The sequence below is a fragment of the Cervus elaphus genome, chromosome 15 (genome assembly GCF_910594005.1).
Source record: "Cervus elaphus chromosome 15, mCerEla1.1, whole genome shotgun sequence".
In the NCBI taxonomy this organism is placed as follows: Eukaryota; Metazoa; Chordata; class Mammalia; order Artiodactyla; family Cervidae; genus Cervus; species Cervus elaphus.
In genome coordinates this window covers 34,661,925-34,681,107 of record NC_057829.1, presented here as the reverse complement: position 1 = coordinate 34,681,107, position 19,183 = coordinate 34,661,925, and the positions used below count along the sequence as shown (strand labels likewise).

Below are 19,183 nucleotides of genomic sequence, written 5' to 3'. Positions count from 1 at the left end.
GCCAGACCTTTTCTGACCTCCAGGCTCACAAACCTAGTGGCTTCCACGGCACCTGTAGCTCGATTCCCTTGTCTCCTTAAAGCCTCCCACTCTCAGTCAAGGGCCCCACCCTCTTCCTCTTCCACTGGCTCAGCAGGGACAAATCCCAGGGTCCTTTCTCTCTCTCACACCCCACATCCAATTCATCCACAAACAGAGCCAGAATCTGACCCCTTCTCACCATCTGCTCCTACCAACTGTCCACACCACCATCACTTCTCCCCTGGACTGACTGCAGCCATCTCCTAACTGGTTTCCCACCATAGACCCCGTCACTCTTCTCAGCACAACTCTCAGTACACTTGCAAAACCTAAGTCAAATCACACCCCTCCCTCACACCACTCCCTCCACTGGCTCCCTGTTTTATTCAAGATAAACACCTAAGTCCATGCAACTGTCAGCAGGACTTCCTACTGTATAGTACAGGGGACTATATCCAATCTCCTGGAATAAACCATGGAAAAGAAAATTTTAAAAAGAATGTATAAATGTGTAAAACTGATTCACTTTGCTGTACAACAGAGATTGGCACAACATTGTAAATCAACTATCTTTCAATTAAAAAACAAATTAAAAACTGCTCCCAAACAAAAACTCTGAAATTCCATATTCTAGCAGGTGAAGACACCAGCCACCAGGAGGCCCCCCTTCTCTCACCTCCTCCCCTGCTTTCCTCAGAACCAGATGCCAGCACATGCAGGAGACACGCTGAGACTATCTTGTAAATCGCCACTAGGGGGCTCTTTCAAGGAAGTGAAAGGTCCATGCAGTGAGGAACTGCCAAGTGTTTCTGCAATCCATTTCCTGGCTACAGGGAAGCCAGGACGGCCTTACCTGCCACCAGGTGGGCCCGGCTCCGGGAGCACAGAATTGCATTGAACTTGGACTCATCCGTTCCCAGGCGGTTCTCCCCAGCTGCATAGAGCTCCTGGACAGAAGATGGACCGATAGGCATGCAGGCCTCACCCCCAACTCCAGGCCCAGGTCACCTAGGACAGCTAGGCAGTCTCTCTGGGCCCTGAAGCCCAGAAGGGAGGGAAAGGGGGGCAGGGCCCCAGCTGAGTTCCATTCACTGTGCTGAGACAGATGCCATCCACACATCCTGAGCCAGGAGAGCCTAGGCTGCTGGGGTCCAGGACAGGCAAGGAACCGGGGCGGGGGGGGCAGCAGCACAAAGGAAAACATAGGTTGAGTACTAGCTCTGCCACCCACTTGCCAAGGGACTCGAGGCAGGTCACTGGCCCTCTCAGCGTTCTCAGCTCTAAAGTGGGAAGAGTGAATTAGATTCAGGGTCACCAACCTGAAAGCCCAAAGGGGCCACTGGGTAACTTAAATGCAGGAATCAGGGCAGTTGTAAGGCCAGAGAGTGGTGGGGACCATGGGGACTACACAGAGGTGTTTCTCAGCTGAGAACAGGACAGAGGAACAAGGCTCACAGCCCCCAGATCCACTTTCCATGTAGTGGTTTAGTTGCTAAGTTGTGTCCAATTCTTACAACCCCATGGACTGTAGCCTGCCAGGTTCCTCTATCCCTAGAATTTTCCAGGCAAGAATACTAGAGTGGATTGCCATTTCCTTCTCCAGGGGATGTTCCTGACCCAGGGATCAAAACCTGCACTGCAGGCAGATACTCTACCAACTGAGCTACCAAGGGAGCCAGAAATCCCGATGTCCATATGAAATTTCTCATCTTTAAAGGCAGTTTCCCTATCTATAAGCAGAAACACATAAAACAACAACTATTACAATTAATAAATCACAGTTATGGATGTGGGGCTTTATGTGATAGGTGCCTGCCTGTCATTTTATTGCATACACCATTTTATGTTTGTAAATGGAAAGAATTTGCAGCTTCCTCTTAAGCCGTTGAAGGTCTAAGCTCAGTATATATGCCAATTGGTAGGTAACCTCTGAACCAGATGGCTCCAAAGTGCTTTCCGGGCCTCAGGTAGCAGTAGCTCGTGGACTGAAAGGCGCTGATATTTGAGGGCAGACGGTGCACATCAGGGGCTCAGAGACCCCACACGTCAAGGTGAGGCCAAGAGGTCCAGAACTAAGAAGGCAGAGTAGTCGCCATGAAACCCTTCAACCAAGGCAACTTCTGCCTGAGCTAAGAAATGGCCTGGACAGGAAACAGCAATGGGAAAATCCCCACGGGGGCAAGGCCAGAGCCTGGGGCTTTGAGGACGTCCAGCCCTGAGTTCAGTTATGGAAATGGGGGCCCCAGCCAGAGAGATGTTAAGAAGGGATCTGGGACCAGGGCAGAGGCAGGCGCTGTCTGGGCACAGGGAGTGAGCGAGGTATGTGGGCCTCTGTCCAGGCTCTGCCTCCAGGTTTCTCAGGACACAGCTCTACCTTCCTGAGCCTCAGTGTCCTCACCTGGACACCTCAGTGCCCTCCAGCCCCCAGGAAGCCAGGGCCCTCTCCAACCAGAACTGCTATGGTGGTCTGACATCATCGGTAGGAAACCCAAACTCCTCTGGAGAGGCACTTGGATGCCTGGACAAGGAGAGGAAATGGCCAGAGACAGCTCCCCCTTTGGTCTGCAATTCACACCAGGCTGGGGACAAGGGCAGAATTCCAAGGCTACACAACTAACATGGCAGCTGGTTTCTAGGTTCAAATCAAAAGCTTAACAGAATAATGGTCTAGGCAATCAAACACATGTACAAAATCACATGAAATCCCACATCCATCACTGATCTACCAACTGCTAAAATTAGTATTATCCCACATGGTCCCTCCTACAGGGCGGGAGACTGAGGCCCATGGAGGTGGGGTGACCTGCTCAAGGCCACAGTTGATAAGCAGCAGAGCCTGTGAAACTTACAGCATCTGGAATCCACTCCTAATCTTTGCTGTTTCCACCCCTCATGACACAAGGAAGTGGGAGACGCCCCCTGCTCAAGAAGCCAGGTGAGCGGCCATCACTCACCTGCACATCTCTCTGGACGAGGGTCATGTCCACGTTCGTGCTTTCATCCCGGTTCCCCTGAAAGGAAGCAGGCTGTGAGGCAAGGCCACTCCTTGGAGTCACATCCCTCCCTCCCTGCTCCTCCTCCCTGTGGCTCAGACGTCCACCTCTCCCTGCTGTGAGCCCAAGCTCTGCCCTGGGAAAGTACCTGAGAGAGAGAGATGAGGAGCCGCTGGAAGTGCCCTGACGTGTCGCTCCGAATGGCCTCCTCCAGAGTCTTTTTGAATTCTGAAAGCAAGATGCAGGGAAGGGGCACACTGTAGCCCCGTGGACCAAGCTGCCCACTGCACACAGTCAACAGTGAGCCTGGCATGAGGAGACAGGTGGCCCACATGGCCCCCAGGAACATACAACTGGAGACCAGGAAGGGCTATGACTCCCAGGCTGACCTGGCCCTAGTCGTGCCCAGGAGGTTTCCCCCAGCCCTCCCTTAACCTCAGTCACCTGCTTCTGTGTAAACAGCAAGCGGGGCTGGGCCTGGGATAGAAGCCCAGTGTGTTGGGGATGGGAGGAGATGGGGAGATAAGGTCTGGAAGGAAGAGTTCAGGCCCCGGGAGAGGGTGTGGCCACGGCGGGTGAGGCCCTGGGGCCAGTCTAACCTGTCTTGTAGAGTCTGTTCAGTTCCCGGATGTGCTCATTGCTGCGGGAGGCGAGGATCTCAATCAGGCAGGCTTCATCAGTGCCCGCCCCCTGCGGAGCCAGAGCACAGGACAAAGCAGGAGCTTGTGACAGCCTCCTCGCTGGCAGGCAGGGAAGGGCAGATGCCATGATCCCCCAGGACACAAACCCCAGGGGAAGAGGCCACAGACACAGACCCACCCATCATGCAGCTGCTGCTACCCTGGCCTGAAGCAGCCAAACTCCCCCACACAGTCTCAGGAAAGTACCAGGGAAGATAGCAACATGGTGACAAGTAGAGATCCATTTGAAGGATTATCCCCATTCCATCTTCCAGGACACCAAGAAATCAGAGAAGTGTGGTGACTTGTCCGAGGCACACAGTAAACGGTGGGGCTGAGAGGCAGCCCTAGATCTGTTTTACCCCAAGTTCAGTCCACAGATAAGGTGACAAACAACTGAGAAAACGGGTTGAAAGCGAGAGCATGGACACGTGGGAAAACCTGACTCCCAGGGTGGAGAGTCGAGCATCCTGAGACACTGAAGAAAAGAACATTGAGGATGGAAGGGACAGCTGAGGACGGGACAGTGAGAGGCAGGGGACAGGGTCAGCAGCCTGGTTTCTGTATTGGGTTGCACCTTGGTTCTGACGATCACTAGCTATGTGACCTTCGGCATGTTACTTCACCTCTCTGTGCCTCTGGTTCCTTGACCATAAAATGGGAGTGATACTAGGGGCAGATATGGTAGGGTGTCCTGGGAGCAAGAGAATCGAGAAGGACTTTCTTGACATAAGAGAAACCATTTCTGGTCTAAACCATTTTGTGATCTAAGCCTGGCCACGGTACTTGTCCTTAATAGAACAACAGGGCAATAGGAAAGATAAAACATATGTAAAGACCCTGGGTTCTGTGTCAATGGTAAAGACAAGCCTGAAGCACTTTCTTGAGCTGTTCTGCAGAATTTAAACCCCCTTGGGCACTCAACCACCAAAAGAAATGGAACCTAAGGGATGATGATGTTGACCTTTTCAGGTATGGACTCTGTGGACCATCCAAGCCCCTTCATGAATATGCACCTATTAGCTTAAAATTTTCCCAGTTTTGCAGTTCCAGGAGACACTGCTTTGGGAAAGATCCCTGATGTTCTCACTTGCTGCAAGTAATAAATCCCTCTCCTGCTTCTTGGGCTTCCCTGGTGGCTCAGACAGTAAAGACTCTGCCTGCAATGCAAGAGACTCGGGTTTGATCCCTGGGTTGGGAAGACCCCCTGGAGAAGGGAATGGCAATCCACTCCAGTATTCTTGCCTGGAGAATCTCATGGACAGACAAGCCTGGCAGGCTACAGTCCACAGAGTCACTTTCTCCTACTCCTTGGCTTAGTTGTGTCTTTTGACACCCACGGAGAGATGGACCTAGTTTCAGGGGATGTCCCTTCGGGGCAGGAAGAGTCACTGTGCCCACTAGGCCCTGAGGAATGTTAGATTTCTTCTAGGGCACCTGCTCAGTTCACAAGGACTCCCCCATCTGTGGGAGTGGCCCCACCCCATCCATAGGACATCTGCTGAGGGACACCTGCTTGACAGTTACAGGACTAGGGGGAGGCTGAACCCAAAGTCCATCAAAACCTGCCTCCTATTCGGAATTTGGACCAAGGGACAGCTGGCCTCCTCTGTGGCTGGATCTCTGACAGGTACTCAGGAAGGGGTCCACAGGGATGCTGTGCCAAAGAAGGAGAGGCACAGAAGCAGATGGAAGAATGAAGCAGACACTCAAGCAGCAGACATGAGAAATTCTGCCCAGTCCCGTCCCTCTCCAAGTCAGGCTGCTGTTTCTATCCTGATTCTCCACCCTGGCTCTGCTTAAGCTCCTCAAGAGTGTTCTGTTACCTGCTAACAACAGAGTCCTGATGAATGAAGATGATATCATCCACTCCTCCCACCCCTACTAGCACTGCATCACTGATTTTCTCTGAGCCCCAGCTCCTACCATTTAAGGCAGAGAGACTTAGATGCTCCCTGATGATGAGTGATGCCTCATTTGCCTCTTGGAGGAGCCACCAGAAGTTCCCTTTTCTATAGTACTTGGACCCCAGGAGCTATGCTGACAACAGTAGCTAATAATCGAGCTAAGACATACAACGTGGTCTAGGTCTTTATGTTCATCATGTCCACACACACACACAGAACATACACACCTTGATAGCTTCCTTTATCTCATAAGCATCAAAGAGGACAGGCGTCTTCATCAGGGCCAAGATTGTCTTCTCAAAGTTTCCTGACAGTTCAGATTTCAGATCTTTGATCAAATCCTAATTGGACATTCAGACAAACAAACAAGACCTATTTTGAGAATCCATAGGAGGTGACCAATAGGGAACAATATCCCAGATCCAGCAGCATCTACATAAAAGACAATCCTCAGGCCCCAGCCTGACCTGCAGAATTGTAACCTGCATTTGAACCAGATTCCCAGGGAACTCATAGCCCATTAAAGTAGGAGAGACACTAGGCCAGAGCATTAACCTGCACATACTAGTCTATATGTACTCAGTGGTTATCTATTAATTAAGATCCAAAAGCCCCCAAATTCAAACTTTCATGTGTTCAGTACTTAAAGCCTCTTCCTTCAAAGAGAAATAACTTGCCCATAGTCTCAGTGAGTCACAGCAGAGCCAGGATGGAACCCAGATCCCTGGGCACCTCTCAGCAAACCAGTACCCTGTGGACTCTGGGATTTCTGCTTCAGAGCATCCTTTGCCTCTAGAAGATGCCATCAGTTGACAGCCACCAAGAAATGCCCTAACATGCCTTACAGTTCATCTAGGAGATCCAGGTCCTGAGGAAAAGCAGGAGTAGGCTGCTCCTATCAGGAGGATATGCCCTGATTCAGGAAGGAACCCCCACCAACACTCACCTTCCCATATGCTGTCTTGAAGGACAGGAGGATCTGCTGCCGTTGCTTGTTGGAGCGACTACCCAAGCAGTCAATGATGGCCTGCTCGTCAGTCCCTGGTGGAAGGAGAGGTGGGAGTGGGCGTGGCTGGGGTCACAGGGATGCTCTGTGGCTAGAGACTTTCTTGGCCTGGATCCTCCAATTCTCCTGAGCATCCGCAATACATCCCCATATCCACCTTCTCTAACACGCGGGCCAGTCTGCCTCCACCCAGCAACCCCAGCCCACAGAGCCACTGTGTAACTGCCGAGGGAGTCAGGAGGAGGCAGTTGGGACTCATGCCACACTGGGTCTCTCACCAAAGCCCTTCATGGCCTTCCGCAGGACCTCAGCATCTCGCAGGGGGTCAAAGCCAGATGCATCTGTGATGGTGCCTCGGTTTCCAAACTACTCAGACAGACAGACAGACAGTAAGATGCTACATTTCCTAGATATGAGACTGCCTGGCCCAGACTCTGGAAATGACCTTTCTTCTAAAAGCTGGGGGACCTGAAGGAGCCTGCAGTTGACAGCACAGGGGACTCAACACTGAGCCGGCCTAATGTACATTACCTGTCCTCGTGTCCTGGCACTGAAGCATCTGCCTGGCTCCCGTGGCTTGGAGCCTACCTAGAGCTGAGTCCTGGTGCTGGAAATCTACCCTATGCCCAGGTCCTCCAGGCTGGGCTCTTGATGAAGGAGAGGCCTCAGGAACAGGGTCCCAGCCTCTCCTCAAGGCCTCAGCACTGCACATCGGGGCTCCCCTAACAGGCCTGCTCAGTCACTCTGTGCATATCACAAACAGGTGCTCCTCCGGGATGCCTTCATGTGTCCAGCCTTCACGACGGTACATGCAGACCGGCTACGATCTGGATTCGCTCTGGTTTCCTGGCACCGTGTTCTGGACTCTACGACCTGCTTGCCTGCTGGGCTTCTTCCTCAAATGACAGCTACACTCTAAGCACACTGTATTTTTCCTGCCTAAACTCTCCCTTGATGGATGATCTAGGACGAACTAGCTTTAACAGAGGAGATAAGCTGAGAGAAAGATGAGGGGAAGGCAGATAGGGACGATGCAGGGCAGGGCAGGGGTGGCGGGACGTGTGGGTATTGGGGAAGGAGGGGAATGGACCCTCTGACTAAAAATAGTAGTCAACCACATTCCACTAGCCCTGTGCTTGGCTGGTTTGGCTGTGTAACCATGACAATGAATTCTAGGCTCTGCAAACACGAACTGCTCTCCAAAATGAGCCAAGAGCAGTCCTGAAAGAACCGGCAACAATTTTACACACTCAAAGGGGCTGGTTTTGAGTCTGGGAGGGCACATCCAGGGATTAAAGACTAAGGGCCACTGGGCAAAGGCCTTTTGAGACAGTTCTCACAAAGCCCAGGCAGTAAATAACATAAGAGGATGAAGAGTACCTGGAGGCGTTCAGACCCGCCTCACACGGGGACCATCTAACCAAGCTGGGACAAACAGGGCGGCTCCCTGGGCCCTCAGGAGTGCAAACAGGGGTGGGAAGTCTGTGAGAAAGTGACACTCTGAACACTACAAGTCAGAGCTACAGGACTGAGCCCTCCCCCGTCCCTGCTAGGGGACACTAGGCCCCTAGGGGTCTCAGGCTCTTAGGGCCAGGCCCGGACAGACAGTAGCACAGGGTTGGCACTTACCTGGGCTGGGGACACGGCAGGGGTGACAGTCCCAGAACCTGAGTACCCTGGATAGCTTGGCACCGGCTGCTGCCCAGGAGGTGGCATTGGTGACTGTCCAGGGTAGGTCATGGGCGGCTGTCCAGGGTAGGCCCCCGGGGGCTGCTGCCCAGGGGGCAACATGGGCTGGCCTGGCACAGGGGCCCCTGGGTATGGCGGATATGAAGGCATCCCAGAGGGTGGGTTTCCTCCAGGGGGCGGGTACATTCCATATGAAGGAACAGGCTGCTGGGCAGGAGGGGGCTGCCCAAAACTCCCTGGGGGAACTGGAGGGTAACCAGCCCCAGGGGCCCCTGGGTACAGGTTTGGCACGTTGGCTCCTCCAAATGTCCCGGACATGTTGGCTGCCTGAAAGTCCACAAAGCAGAGCCTTAGACTAACAGGCCTGGAGAGGTAAGGCCACACTCCATCCATCTATCTGCCCTTCCCCACCCTGAGCCTTGCAGTGGGTGCCCGGGAGCCACACTCAGCCCAAGCTGACTCCGAGCACCACTGGCTTCTCAGCAGGCCAACCGTGCCCACCCACCTTGTCGCACATGCCCTCCGCCTGCACCACTGACCCCTTAACCTGCCTGTGTACCAAAGCACCCACCCTCACTTTAACACCACACCACTGTTTCCTCATGCTACTGTCTGTCTCCTCCCAGTGGATGGTAGGTACTCCTAGGCTGGGGTTTTCTATCCCCAGCACCTACAATGGGCCTGGTGCAAATTAGACTATGTAGTGGTTACACTGTTCACACTGAGCATACGTTTATCTTTAGAGTATAAAATACACCATTTTATAAGCAAATCAAAAGTAGCACGCCTGCCTGTGTTACCAGGCACCTGCCCCCAGGCCCAACCAGGACAGTCATCCACATGTACCAACACAGACAACACACACCTGCATGTGGTCACATGTGCATCACACACACACACATACACACACACACAACCCCCCTCACCTTCCTCCCGTCCCTATGCTGAGCGCATACAGAAGGTGCTCAATGCATATTCCTCACCCCTACCCAATCCCCCAGCGCTGAAAGAAACCTGGAAGACCACGCAGCCCAACAAATTGCCCCACCCTCACTTTACAGTTGAGAAAAACGAGATGCACAGAGGGACTGTGAGGTGCCAAGAGCCTTGATGGAAACCCTTCTGTCCTAAGATACAGTTCGACACCCTGAGTGCCCACAGGTAAACACACACCCCTGACACCATGGAAGCCAGCAGCTTTTCTCCCTCTGGCCCCAGGAGAGTGACCCCCGGGGCAGCCCAGTGGGAGGGCTGGACTCACCACTCCTGAGAGGTAATCCTGGTTGAACTGCCCTGCGTAGTTGGCCACATTATCCAGCCCGATGGGAGGCATGGTGGGTGGCGGGTAGCCAGCACCTCCCCAGGCACCACCACCTGAAAGCAACACCGATCCATCAGTCCCCCGATCAGCCACCAAGAGGACAAGGCAGAGACATCAAGCTCCCAGGTGGTCAGAGAGGAGGCCAAATGGAGCCTTGGGCAGTCCTATAGGCCACAATGAAAACGCTCAGGCAACAAAGTCTAGCCTGATCCCACTGCCAGAGAAGAGAAGAAGGAACCTTCCCCACCTTTCAGGAAGGAAGGCACCGCTCAGCAAACACTCCCAAGACTCTCTGCAGGGTATTATGGTAGGAGGGCCACGGGCAGACCTGCTCTGCTGGGCTCACCACCACGGACCAGGAGTACAGACAGGTCACTCGGGGAGGCGTGCTGAGCCCAGCAGAGTGGGGGCTCAGGGAGCACTCAGAGTCCAGAGTGATGGGAAAGCACGGCGGGTGGGGCGGGGTGTCCTGCTCATTTGGTGGTATGCCGTCCCCACATGTGTGTAAGAGGCAGGGAGAAGCAGGATGACAGGACAGAGGGAGACAGGGCTTGGCTGTGGAAAACAGACACCTGTCCTAGTCAGGAGGACAATCGGGGAACAGCAGTACAAAGTCCCAGCTCTGAAACCAGCAGGACTGGGGTTTATGCCCTGGGTGAGCACTCAACCAGCCTGGCTCAGTTTCCTCGTGCGAAGTGGGCATAATCAGTGATGGCTCAAACTGCTACGAGGAGGATTGAGAGAGCTACTGCCAGGCAGGGCTTAGCCGGGAGCCCGGTGAGCGTTCATGTGTGACAGCCCTCACCGTAGCCCTCACAAGCGGCACAGCAGCTAGCATCACGGCTGGCCTGTCAGAAGCAGCCCTGTCCACGGCCGCGAAAAGGCCCTGGGGGCCTCCAGTGTGGCTCTCCAGCTCCGGGACACTCAGGACAGGGCCTCCCCGGAATCACTCGCCAGTTCCCTCTCCTGCTGCTCAGGTGCTGACAGAGGTGGAAGTGGTGGGACACAGATGCCCAACAGGCTGGCACAGCCTCCCTGCTACTGGCCCACAGCAGCAGCTGCAGCAGTAACATCTGACCCCCAGGGACCGCCTCTACTTCCTGCCCATGCAGGGGCCCTGCTGCTGGGAAGCCACGCACCGTGCACACGGGGCAAGAGTGACAGGGCCTCAGAGGACACTGCCAGAGCCTTTACCCGGCTATCGGTCCTGTCTGGGCCAGCCCAGTGAAGGAGACGCTTGAATTCATTTGCAGAGGAGAAAACCGCATCCCAGAGAATGGAACATGTTTGTCTGTTCCCAATACTGGAGAAGGAAATGGCAACCCACTCTAGTACTCTTGCCTAAAAATTCCTATGGACAGAGGAGCCTGGTGGGCTACAGTCCCTGGGGTCACAGAGAGTCAGACACGACTGAGTGACTTCACACCTCACACTCATCAGCTAATAAGGCAAGAGACGGGGGCCTGGCCTCATCCTGGCTTTTCAGAAGTGGCTTCAAACCCTGGCCTCGCCTGGCCCCAGGATCCAAGCTCTTCTCCAGCCCCTTCCCACCTGGCTGCACTGTGTGGTATGAAGGGAGCAAGGAAATGACTAGAAAGCACCATCACTCCTTCCCTCTGCATGCCTGGATGCTGTGAAGAGAGGGCAATCCCTCCCCCACAGGCCCCAGACCTTCTTACCTGGTGCAGCTGGTGGGTAGCCACCTGCGGGCGGGGGGTAGCCTGGGTAGCTCATGGCTAGATCTGAAAGGAAAGAGGAAAGCGTGCTCAGGTTCGGCCAGGGGCTCCCATTAGCTTTACTGGAGAACAGCGACACCCACAAGCCAGCCCCGGCAGGAGGAGCTGCATGAGGCCTGACCCGAGGTGGGGCAACCCAGCTCACCCTTTACCCACCAGGCCCCTGCCAGAAACCGCAATCGGGGAATTACAGGATTCAACACCCACGAGCTGGTGAGTTTCCTTCAAAACCCCTTCCACCCAAGCTCCACTCCCGCCTGTGCGGACAAGGGATGCCGCACGTGTGAAGCTGCTCTCCCGTCTCTCTCTCAGGGGTCCAGGTCTATTTGCCCGAATCTTCTTTATTACCAGCCAGCCAGCATTGGGGAAAAGCCCACGCTCCCGCCTCCCTGTACCCGACCTACAGACCCCGAGCGATCCACAGCGGCCTCCAAGTTTGATCTGCCCCAAACTACAATTTTTGTTCTCCAGCCTCTGGTTCACCCGGCAAGGGAATCCTTGGGTATGGGATGACCATTCCCAGAAATAAGGAGAGCCCTCAGGAGGGCTCATCTGATCAAGTGAGGCAATACCATCCTGTCCCTACAGATGGAGCTCAGACAGGGCAAGAGACTTGCAGGTCAGTAGTAAGGGAAAGAGACAGGCCCGGAACCTAGAATTCTTGGTGATGGTGGGAAACCTGTCCTCACAAACCCCTCTCTGTACAGATCCCTCTGCCGTGTCTCATGCTAGTGGAGCTGCCCAGAGGGACACGATCTATTGTGATATCACACTCTCAGACCATCAGCAACCTGCTTACTCCTGCCAATCAGTGGCTGTTGCAATTTGAGAGGCACCCAAGGACCAGTGAGAGTGAGGAGACCTGTAGGCTCCCCTAACAATCACACCTGCTGAGCCCAGGTGAGCTGCTCCTCCTTGCACGCCAGGCCCCAAGCGAGTTCTCAAAACTGCAGTGTGCATCAGAACCCACCTGGAGGGCTTGTTAAACACACTGCTGGGCTCCACCCGCAGGGTTTGAGTCAGCAGAGCCAGAATTCATATTTCTAACTAGTTCGCAGGTGATGTTACTCGTCCAGGAACTCTGAGAAACACCTCTCTAGACACCATTATCCACCTACAAGATTCTGGGCCGCCCTTCACAGCTGCACTGGAGAACTGTGCACGATGTTTTTAAGGAAGATGAAGGGCTTCCTTAAGGTGCCACTGGTCCCCACAAGTCTGGTTCTCAGCCCTCTGGGCATGGTAATATATTTGGGTCAGTGGGTCCACGGGTGACTGCAATGGGAGGCCAGATGGCGGCCTAGTGACCTTGCAGAGAGCTAGAATTGGCGACCTGTGGTGTGGGCCAAAGACCTATTCCCAAGCACGCTGCGAAGTGGCAACTAAGGTCCCCAGTGGTGCTTTCAGTCTGACCCCTCTGCCAGAACCCTGAGGCCTCGCTGGTGAGGCAACACCCTGGGGATCTGAATGATGGATGGGCCAGGAACCTCCTCATGGAATAAAGAGGAACTGCCCATCGGAAAAACAGAGGAGCTGCAGTCCTGTTCCTGACACCGTTCTCCCTGGAGACCACCCCCCAGAGGAATGAGCCTGGAGGCCTCATCCACAGTGGGATGGGAAAACAAAACGGAGGAGCAGGATACTGCCCTGTTCCCTACATCAACGTAAAATGTCAGCCAGACACTAAGCTTCAGACTTCAGAAGCAGTCCTTACCCCCAAAGATAAAATTAAGTTTCTGTGTAAGACAGAAATAAGGAAAATAACATAAAGACAAGAGAAAGGACAAATTTAGGAAAAACGTTTTATGGTAAGAAAAAGACCAATAACCTTTAGAGAAACTCAAATGATGCAAACTATAACAGAAAAGGAACATTAGATGTTCCCCCTCACTAACATGGTGAGGCTCGCCAAGTAAAAACAGAGAGATGTTGAAATTAAAAATGACACAGTCTTTGACTCAGAAGCTCTACTTCTGGAAATCTATTTCCCAGATGCACTTAACTGTGACATTTACTACAACAACAACAACAAGGAATCCCTAAATACCCACCTGCAAGAGCCTGGTTAAATAAATCACAACAGATCCATACAAGGGATATTCTGTATATTATATTCATATATCTATATATTATATTATATACTACAGAATTAGCCAGCTCTATGAGTGGCGATTTGAAATGATCACCATTATTAATCAAGGTGTAGTGCTGTGTGTATGCTAACTTTAAAAAAAGAAAATGTACAAATTTAGCGCTGAACACACAAACACACACACCCTACAATCCCTGGAATGTTAAATAAGAAACTGGGTAACACTGATTGCCTCTGGAGGGGAAAACTGGAATAGAAATGAAATTCACTGTTTATATTTGCATTTCTTGCCACATGCATTTGGGCCTATTAAAAAAACAACTTTAAAAAAGACCCAATTCAGTTGGGGATTTCTGAGCTCACTTGAGGTCGTGGCTGTTCTTCCAAGATTCGAATAACTCACACAGGGTCCATTCAGCGCAAGGCAGCCCAGCTCTGAGCCTGGGGTTAGAATTATTACATAAATACACCATCGTACTTGGACCTGGAGGGACTGCTAGGGTTCCCGCCTGGGGCAGAGCCACAGGCCAGCCTCAGCCACTCACAGGGTGATGGTGCTCATTCCCAGAGCTCCCTGATGATGAGCTCTGCCCTGCAGTGTCCACAGGCCGGGTCTAATCCTACACCCAAAGAACAGTCCTTCCTCCCGCCCCCCCACCCCGGCTTCTCCTCTCCCCAAAAGCCCACCTCCAGTCTTCCCCTCTTCTGAAAGAACAGTCTCATTTTCTTCCCACCATTTCCTGCCTGAAGTAGTTTCATGTTTGTGACCCACTCCCTTCTCGCTCGCAGAGCTCCCTTGGGAAGCAAAGGCTCCAGGTAGGGTGTGGAGAGCCCACAGCAGTAGCTCCCCCAGCGTCCCTGGACTGGTAATACCTGCATGTTCTGGACAATGGAGACAGGATGCTGATGCCTGTTAAATTTCCCCCCTCCATTCTACCTGTTGCTCCAGACTACAAGATCTCCTGCAATCTGGACCAGTATCAAGCATCTTAGAGCTCTCTCTCAGCTTTCTTTTATATTCACTGGTTGGGAAAACGTGGCATTTGCGTTCTTCCCAGTGAGTGACACTGAAAGGGCGCTCCTGCACTGTCTCTACCAACCTCTCCCCACCCAGGACCACTCAATCAGTTATTGGACCACCTAACTCTACCACAGCCCGATCGACATCCATTTCCTCATCTAGTTCACAACAGCAGGAAGAGGGCCTCCATCAAATGAGGATTCTAACACATCTACCCCAGCCCCCCGCCCGCCTAGAGCGCTCTAGCTTATCTGTCTAGGAATCTCCAGGAGAAAAGCAAAGGCAGCCAGGGAACCTGGGTCGACCTTCGGGGGCCCTATCCTCAGTCCCAGTGCCCTGGCTCGCCCCCTCCCAACGACCACATGTCCTAGAAGAGTCCAGGATCAGCAGGCAACTCTTAGACTCCCAACATCTACAGTCTTCGCCTCACCTTTTTAAAATAATTTTACTCATTTATTTTTGGTTGTGCTGGGTCTTTGTTGCTACGCAGGCTTTTCTCCAGTCGTGGCAAGTGGAAGCTGCAGTGTGTGGGCTTCTAGTTGCACTGGCTTCTCTTGCTGTGGAGCATGGGCCCCAGGGCACACGGGCTTCAATAGCTGCACACGTGGGCTTAGCAGCTGGCAGCTTCCAGGGTCTAGAGCACAGGCTCAGTAGCTGTGGCGCACAGGCTTTGCTGCTCCATGGCATGTGGGATCCTCCCGGATTAGGGATTCAACCCATGTCTCTTGACTGGCAGGTGGATTCTTTACTACTGAGCCACCAGGGAAGCCCCCCTTTTTCTGTGAAAATTAAGAAATTTGCTTATGGCCCAGTCTTTACATACTCTGGCCTCCACTTTTTCTCAAGAGGCCACCAGCAGGGTCTGCTGCCCTTGGCAAAGTTAGTCTGCACCCGGGGTACCAAATCCGGCTCAGAGGGGAGTTCGGGCAGGGCATGGTGGGGGCAGGGGTGGAGCCCTCACCTTCCCCTCCGCTCTGTCCAACCCTCACTCTGCACAACAAAAGGTAACACAGTGAATGACCTGCAGATCTGCTTTCTCTTTGGCATCTACAAATATCACACCTTCTATGCTGACCAATGCCTTCCTCCTATTTCTGCCCTTTAACAAAGAAAAAAGGTGCCTGCGTGGGGTGCTTCACATAGTGGACAGGCGGGATTCTGACAGGCCAGGCACTTCCCTGTTCTGTGCCGGTTCTCATCAGGGCACTCTGTCGTGGGACTCACTGGAGAGGGCCTCCAGGTGCCGCAGGCAGCTGGCCTCTTCCGGGACTAATCCAGTTCCTAGAAACCAGTCTCTGGGGAACTGTCAGCCTCAAGTACTGCCTCTCAAGATGCAGCACAAATACCAGCCTTCCCTTCCTTCCTCACTGGGACCATCTACCTGCAGCTGTGCACCAAATTTCATCCAGCTGTGGCCCTCTCTGGCTAAACTAGGGCTTCTCATGCTTCAGGCTGCAAGACAATCACCTGCTGGACTTGTTTTAACCCAGATTGTCAGGTCCTGGCCCCACAGTCTCTGCAGGGTGGGTTTGGGAACTGGCCCCAAAATGCTGCTGCTGCTTGACTCTGGACCAGTTTCTGCAGCACTGCTTACTCATGCATGAGAATCACCTGGACAGCTTGCTAAAAATGCCCAGGCCTTGGCCCCAATCAGTCTGGGCACTTCAATCTGGGATGGTCCTGGGAATGTGAAATATAAACAAGCACCCTATCCCCATCTCCAGGAATTCTGATGTAATTGATTCTGCACTCCACAATCTAGGAAACACTTTTTCCTTTAAGGTACTTGGACACTTTCTAGCATATTCTATCTAATCTTTATTCTCAGCAGTAAGTAAACTCTGAGGATAAACACCAAGATCTGAGCATCCCAGGGTCCCTTGAGACCAAGCCTCAGGTTACTTGGTGAATGTTGAAAGCAGAAAGCAGGTACAGAGGGGGCTTCTCGGGGCCTGTAAAGGGGCTTATTCCCTAAAACCGTGTACATGTATACAAGAATACCATTACATTTCAAGGATTCCACAAGAGTAGGCACCCAGAGTCCTCAAACACAGCAATCTAGAAACGCTGTATTGGGAGAAGAGGCAAAATCACCCAGAACAAGAGGTACCTCACTGCCCTGACCTAGCCACCACCCCCCATAATGAAGTCTTGTCGTTCCCCCACCTCAAGAGTGGGAGATGGAGATATATGTTAGGCTGGCTATGCTCTCTGCACATATTCTCGTGTCCTGCCTGACTTCCAGTGATGTGGAAGAAAAAGGATGGTGGCAGGGCCATGCATGCCTGGCACAAGGATCATGCAGTGTCCTCCCCAGCGGGCCAGGGTTGCAGCAGGCTAACACTGAGAGGAGGCAGAAACCTGGAGCTCTTCCTGGGCCAGAAGTCACATGCCGTGAGACCTCCCGCCCAATGCCCAGCAGCAAACCAAAAGGGCCTGGACTAGAGTGCATGCTTTCATGGGATGACCCCTTCCCAGTCTGGGGGCTGGAGTATTTACTTGTGTGTTAGTTCATTAATATTAAATCTTCAATCTGTTTTTATGTGAAAACTAACATGTAAAGCTTACACCATACAGTTCAGATGATCCCTGCTGGTTTCTTTTTAAAAATCAAAGGAAGAGAAGACAAACTACAGAATGGGGGGAAGACGTTTAAAAAGACACATGTGATAAAGGATTGTTGCCCAAAATATAAAAGGAACTCTTAAAAACTCAACAGTATGTATATCTGAAACTAACACAACACTGTAAATCAACTATACTTCAATTTTTTTAAAAAGGTAAGAAAACTCAATTAAAAATGGGCAAAAGATCTGAACAGATACTTTCCCCCAAAATATATACACATGGCCAAAAAACGTACAAAAAGATGCTCAACACCACACATCCTTATGGAACTGCAAATTAAAATAACAGTGATATACCACCACACACCTATCAGAATGGCAGGAATGCAAAACACCGATGACACCAAATGCCAATGAGGGTGTGAAGCAACAGAAACTCATTCACTGCTGCTGGAAATGCAAAATGGTACAGCCACTTTGGAAGGCAGTTTGGCAGTTTCTTACAAGCTAAACATACTCTCAGCTTACGATCTAGCAATAGCACTCCATGGTATTTACCCAAAGGGGCTGAAAATATATGTGCACACAAAAAACTGTACATGGATATTTACAGCTGCTTTCTTCATAACTGCCAAAACGTGGAAGCAAGCAAAATGCCTTCAGATGGTGAATGGATAAACTGTGGTACATCCAGACCATGGAATATTATTCAGCATAAAAGAAATGAGCTGTCAAGCCATGAAGAGACAAGGAGCAACCTTAAATGCATGTTACTAAGAGAAAAAAGCCAGCCTGAAACGGTTATGTTCTGCACAGTTCCAACCATACGTTATTCTGAGAGAGGTAAAACTATGGAGAAGTTAAAAAAAATCAGTGATTACCAGGAGTTAGGGAAAGGAAGGCATGAACAGGCAGAGCACCGAAGATTTTTAAGACAGTGAAGCTATTCTGTATGACACAAAAACAGTGGATATATTAGTCAAAGCCCACAGAATGTACAACAGTAAGCATGAATGCTAACAATAAACCATGGACTTTGGGCGATAATGGTATGTCAATATAGGGTCATCAACTCTAACTCTGATATGAGATACTGATAGTGGGGGAGGTGATGCTGTGCAAGCCTAAAGCTGCTCTATAAATTAAATTACATTTAAAAATTAAAAATAGGGCTTCCCTCAAGGTTCAGTGGTAAAGAATCCTGTTGTTCCGCCTGCAAATGCAGAAGACACAGGCTGGGTCCCTGATCCGGGAAGATCCCACATGCCATGGAATAACTAAGCCTGAGTGCTACAACTACTGAGCCGGTGCTCTAGAGCCCGGAAACTGCAACCTCTGAGGCCCACAGGCCACAAGTGCCGAAGCCTGCAAGCTCTAGAGCCCACGCTCCACAACCAAAAGAAACCACGCAATGAGAAGCCCACGCACCGCAACTAGAGAGTGGCCTCCATTTGCCAAAGCTAGAAAAGAGTCCGTGTGGCAACAAAGGCCCAGCACAGCCATAAATAAGTAAATAATCATGAAAAAAAATAAATAAAACGAATATAAACACATTGTGTGGAAATTCAAACAGAACAGAAAGGCACAAAGTGAAAAGCAAAATTCACTCTCTCCTCTAATCCCCTAGCCAAAGGTCACCACTGAGCAGTTTCCAAAGTAAAATTCAAGACAAGACACACTTTCACACACACACACAAAATGCAAATACATATATGTTTATCTATAGTTCATATATGTTCATATATAGAGAGAGAGATCGAATTTTTAAAAAAACAAGAAAGAAATCTGTCTATCAACAGACTCTTGCTCCAGTTCAGATCTAGGTTTGGGCAGGCTCTGGTGTAATTAGTCAGCCACATGCCTCCCTGGCCCACTTCCTGCACCTGGCTGTTGGGAAGATGAACAGTTAACCAGCCCTGAGCTGGTCTGAGCAGCTCCTGATGACCACACACAGCTGGGAAGCAATGATCCAGAGCAGGGTGCAAACGGGGCCCAAAGCAAGACTATTTAAGGTTCAAAGAATCTCAAAGAATCTCAGTTCAAAGAATCTCATGGAAAAGGGTCCCAACCAGGGACCTGGAGCTAGGCCCTCACCTCCGCAGACCTTGGGTGTGACAGGTGGCTTCACCTCTCAGGGCTCTTCCTAGTTG

General features: G+C 51.7%; 1 protein-coding gene across 1 annotated transcript in view; it reads right to left on the bottom strand.

Annotated features, from left to right (window-relative positions):
* Positions 1-19,183, bottom strand: part of ANXA11 (annexin A11) — a 42,400-nt gene that overhangs the window by 5,287 nt on the left and 17,930 nt on the right. The window contains exons 2-11 of the mRNA XM_043927100.1: positions 11,297-11,359; positions 9,558-9,670; positions 8,237-8,623; positions 6,886-6,973; positions 6,548-6,642; positions 5,829-5,942; positions 3,614-3,704; positions 3,163-3,242; positions 2,976-3,032; positions 875-968 (exon numbers count right to left, since the gene is read on the bottom strand). Of these exons, the coding sequence (XP_043783035.1) occupies positions 875-968; positions 2,976-3,032; positions 3,163-3,242; positions 3,614-3,704; positions 5,829-5,942; positions 6,548-6,642; positions 6,886-6,973; positions 8,237-8,623; positions 9,558-9,670; positions 11,297-11,351 (1,174 nt within the window). The 5' untranslated portion in view covers positions 11,352-11,359. The remainder of the gene's footprint in view (positions 1-874; positions 969-2,975; positions 3,033-3,162; positions 3,243-3,613; positions 3,705-5,828; positions 5,943-6,547; positions 6,643-6,885; positions 6,974-8,236; positions 8,624-9,557; positions 9,671-11,296; positions 11,360-19,183) is intronic.